General features: G+C 38.9%; 1 protein-coding gene across 1 annotated transcript; it reads right to left on the bottom strand.

Moving 5' to 3' along the window:
- Window positions 1–686: 686 nt before the first annotated feature.
- Window positions 687–3,347, bottom strand: LOC139736305 (uncharacterized). Its single transcript, XM_071647034.1, has 3 exons — window positions 2,865–3,347; window positions 1,490–2,031; window positions 687–728 (listed from the first exon to the last, which is right to left on the bottom strand). The coding sequence occupies exons 1-3, from the start codon at window positions 3,304–3,306 to the stop codon at window positions 687–689; spliced, it is 1,026 nt and encodes a 341-aa protein (XP_071503135.1). The 5' UTR covers window positions 3,307–3,347.
- Between the last annotated feature and the right edge of the window lie 240 nt (window positions 3,348–3,587).

Raw genomic sequence — 3,587 nt, 5'->3', positions numbered from 1 at the left:
TCGATTTTGAGATTCATATAGAACTCACGCATCTTCTCCACAGCTTCAATGAAAGGTGTAACGTCGAGATTATTGTACCATATCAAATAATCTCTCAGGCAAGACATCTTATTTTCTTTCCAGATGCGCTGACAGTATTCATACTGCTCTCTTGAAAAGGAGGTATGCTTGAGATTATCCCTGAAAGCTTCAATAGGGGGAAGTTCAGATTCATTCAGTTTATCGAGGCAATCCACCCAGCCATGAGGAAAGTAACCTTTCCCCTGTTCGCAGTCATACGCCTTTAGAAATGCTGCGTACGAAAATCCAGGGGCAAGAAAATTTGAAATATCTAAGAACTGGAGATGTTGCGACTTCAGAGCCATGTGATTATGGTTTCGCTTTATGACAAAGTCGACCGAATCATACTTCAAAAGTGAAGGATAGAGAAATTGTTTAATGGCATTAATGTCATACCTCCCCGAATTAAACCCAACCACAGGCAGTTCTTCGATGTGATTGACAAATCGTTGCTTTAGTCTCATGAGATGGGTTGCTTTCTTAGGCTTTTCTTTGTTTTTCTTTTGCGAGGTTTCAAATTCTTGTATTTTCAGATCTAATTTTTTCTGTGACGTCCTTGTAGAAAGATTGAAGCAACGAATAAGAACTCCGACTAATTTCTAACATATACATCACAGTGTCATCGATTAGTTTTTGTGAGTCTCCATCGGACACTTGACAAAATGGTTCTGTGTATCCGGGAACATTTGAGTTAACGCTTACACTCATCGGAATATGTCTAGAGCTATACTGTAATTTGTCAGTTGGTGTATCATTCAGGTTGTTGCTGTTTTCTATCTTTTCTAGGTAGGACTCCATGTCGAAGGTAGCAAAATAAGGAAAGTATCTGCGCTCTTCTTCAACCAGAATCCCTTCATCAGCCAACTCTTCCCATATTGCCAATGGATTGTGAAATGTAGCTCTTCCCTTAGGGAAAACATGCTTAGTGGCCGTAGAAGTACACATTTTTTTCGTGTCGATGGAGTGTCTTTCGAGTTTTCCAAAATTTATTGCATGTACGACATTGATAGTTTTGGCAATAACGTTCAATATCGGAGATGTAGCTGAAATGATTTTCGTATAGATTTACATACATAGTATCTGGAAATTTGTCCAGTCCCCGTCGGACGAGTTTAGCGGCTACTGCTACATTATCATTGTCTGCCAGTTTCTTTTCACTTTCTGTCACACCTTCATCATCACTACATTGTACTGGTTGTAACTCATACACCATAATATTGATCTTAAAGAACTCTTCCACTTTATTCAAATGACCGAGTCTAACGCCTGAAAACTCTGAGGTGGAAACATGAGGTAGGCCTGTGTACTGTTTCAGCAATTGTTTGGCCTTGGTTTCAAGACCTTCAGACTTTCCCCCCTGAAAGAGAGCTAGGCATCTAAAAAGACATAGGTTATCATTATACACCCGGCCATCCCTTCGGCTACTGACTAACGAAACAATGGCCTGGTTATTCTGTACATAAGCTGGGAGATCTATCCCTTGGCCAATGGGATGATCTGTGAGACAGAATACATAGAACGTCACATTTGTGATATGCTGAACCACCCATTTGGAATTTGGGCGAAGTGTTCGAGCATATTCCAGAACATCTTCTTTCAGAAATGTATCCAGAAACTCTTGAAATGACGATTTGTTAGTAACGAGGGCAGGCTCGTTGAGTACTTTAGTGTTTCTACTGGCATAGAAATACCGACACTCGTTAGTTTCATTGTTACAGAGTACGAAACCGTAAGACGCATTAATCTTGAAAACTGAAGACTGCTGTTCAAACACTTTTTGTGCCTTTTCTCGAAGACTTTCGTTGTTAAGGTTTGGAAGATGAAAGTTGTAAAAGCGATGAACTCTGCCAAACGACTGTCTGTCTTGAATGTCAAGCCAATGTTCCCTGTACACTTGGGCGGCGCAGCTTTCAGGGTCGATGTATGGAGGAATGTCGATAATCGGCATCAAGTCAGGCTGTACGCGACGTCCTGAAAATGGGGTGCATTGATTTATGCATAATAAATCATCATTTGTTGCACTAATATAATCAAAAGCCTATTTGCTCGGCTAACTAGAAAATGTATCGCAGTATTATTCTTGAAATCAACAACCAAATGATACAAATGAATTGTAGGTCGGTCTATATTTTGTTACATGACAATTGAGTTTTTTCTTTTCTTTTCTTTTTCTTTTTTTACAAACAAAGAAGCAAACAAATTTTGAGTTAATCTAGGCCTTCCACTGTATATATGACTATTTGACGTTTGTTGTATATTTGATTAAACTTGGATGTATCCTCGCAAAAAAAAAATAAAATCGAGCAGTTGGAAACCATGTAAAGCAAATTCATTACATAAAGACAACAATGCAGAATGGTCACACGCTTATTTGCATAGTGCGATGTCTCGTACTGATCATTACGCTACTAAGAAGTTTGTGCTTCCTCTTGTTCTTCATTATAAATCAAGGGAGAACTGACAAGATTTTGTAAGAAACAACTAACTCATTATTTTTGCTGTGTACAAGTGTGTAGATATCGAGATAGATAATGTATCTATAATTTTCACCCATCTTTACAATGATATATGCAGTAGGGGCTGTTCTTGGTTAGTCTAGCATTTTCTTTTTTTTTATTATTCTTAAGTGCATACTACTGCCTAAAATATCTACACAAACTGATAACCATTTGATATTCAGTTCAAGCATTTTGATTATCCCACAAATTGGTAGCCATTATCTTCACAGTTGTAATCAATCACGACATATAAAATGTATTATACTAAATTATAAATTCTAATAAAGTTGTTGTTTATGTACTTACTCTTTGCTTGGTTTCCTTGTTGTTCAGGTGTTCGCTTTTTGGGTGCTTTTGGAAGAGTCCGGTGTTGATGGGAATCCAGATGTTTCATAAATTTCTCACGTTGGTAATATGTCCGTCCACATGTATGACACAAATAGCTATCTCTCTGGCGATGTGTTTTCACGTGTTCATCAAGATGCTTCTGTTCTATGAATTGTGCATCACACTGTGAGCAAGTTAGACGCCCGTCTTCACCATCCGTTTTCACGTTATTCGGATTTTGGTGGGTTTTCATGTGTCGTTTGAGACTATCGGGCCGACTGAAAGCTTTTCCACACAAATCACACACATGCAATACTCTCTGTTCTTGATGAAATACACGATGGTGGCGCAACAAATTCTTTTTCTCCGTGAAATTTGCGCTGCAAAACTCGCAGCTAAATTTCCGACAGACGTCTTCCATGGTGGCTTTAGTATTTTGTCTCTGTAAGAATACAGGCAAGTGTAATCAACAAAGATGGCACAAAATGGGTATATAAGCACGTTTCTTTCTTGAACTCTTAGAGGTCCGTGCTCCACAAATGCCAAAGGCTGAATGAACCTGAACCCGAGTAAAGGAGGGTTATAACTCCCGCCCCATATCAGGCGAAGCGGTCATTTCCTACGGTTACGTAATAATATTATCACGCTCGAATGATTCCTGGCAACTGCACACAGATCTGCCATAGCACATAGCATATAGTT

Source organism: Diadema antillarum, unplaced genomic scaffold, assembly GCF_040938485.1.
Source record: "Diadema antillarum isolate AM-2024a unplaced genomic scaffold, OU_Dant_1.0 seq00000636_RagTag, whole genome shotgun sequence".
Classification (NCBI taxonomy): Eukaryota; Metazoa; Echinodermata; class Echinoidea; order Diadematoida; family Diadematidae; genus Diadema; species Diadema antillarum.
The sequence above is the reverse complement of the archived record's forward strand: the minus strand, read 5'-3'. Positions and strand labels throughout refer to the sequence as shown.

Coding starts and splice junctions, on each gene's coding strand:
- LOC139736305 (XM_071647034.1), bottom strand. CDS start 3,306: ATGGAAGACGTCTGTCGGAAATTTAGCTGCGAGTTTTGCAGCGCAAAT. Junction 2,032..2,864: donor ACAAGGAAACCAAGCAAAGA/GTAAGTACATAA, acceptor CCCCATTTTCAG/GACGTCGCGTACAGCCTGAC. Junction 729..1,489: donor ACCAGGCCATTGTTTCGTTA/GTCAGTAGCCGA, acceptor CCGGATACACAG/AACCATTTTGTCAAGTGTCC.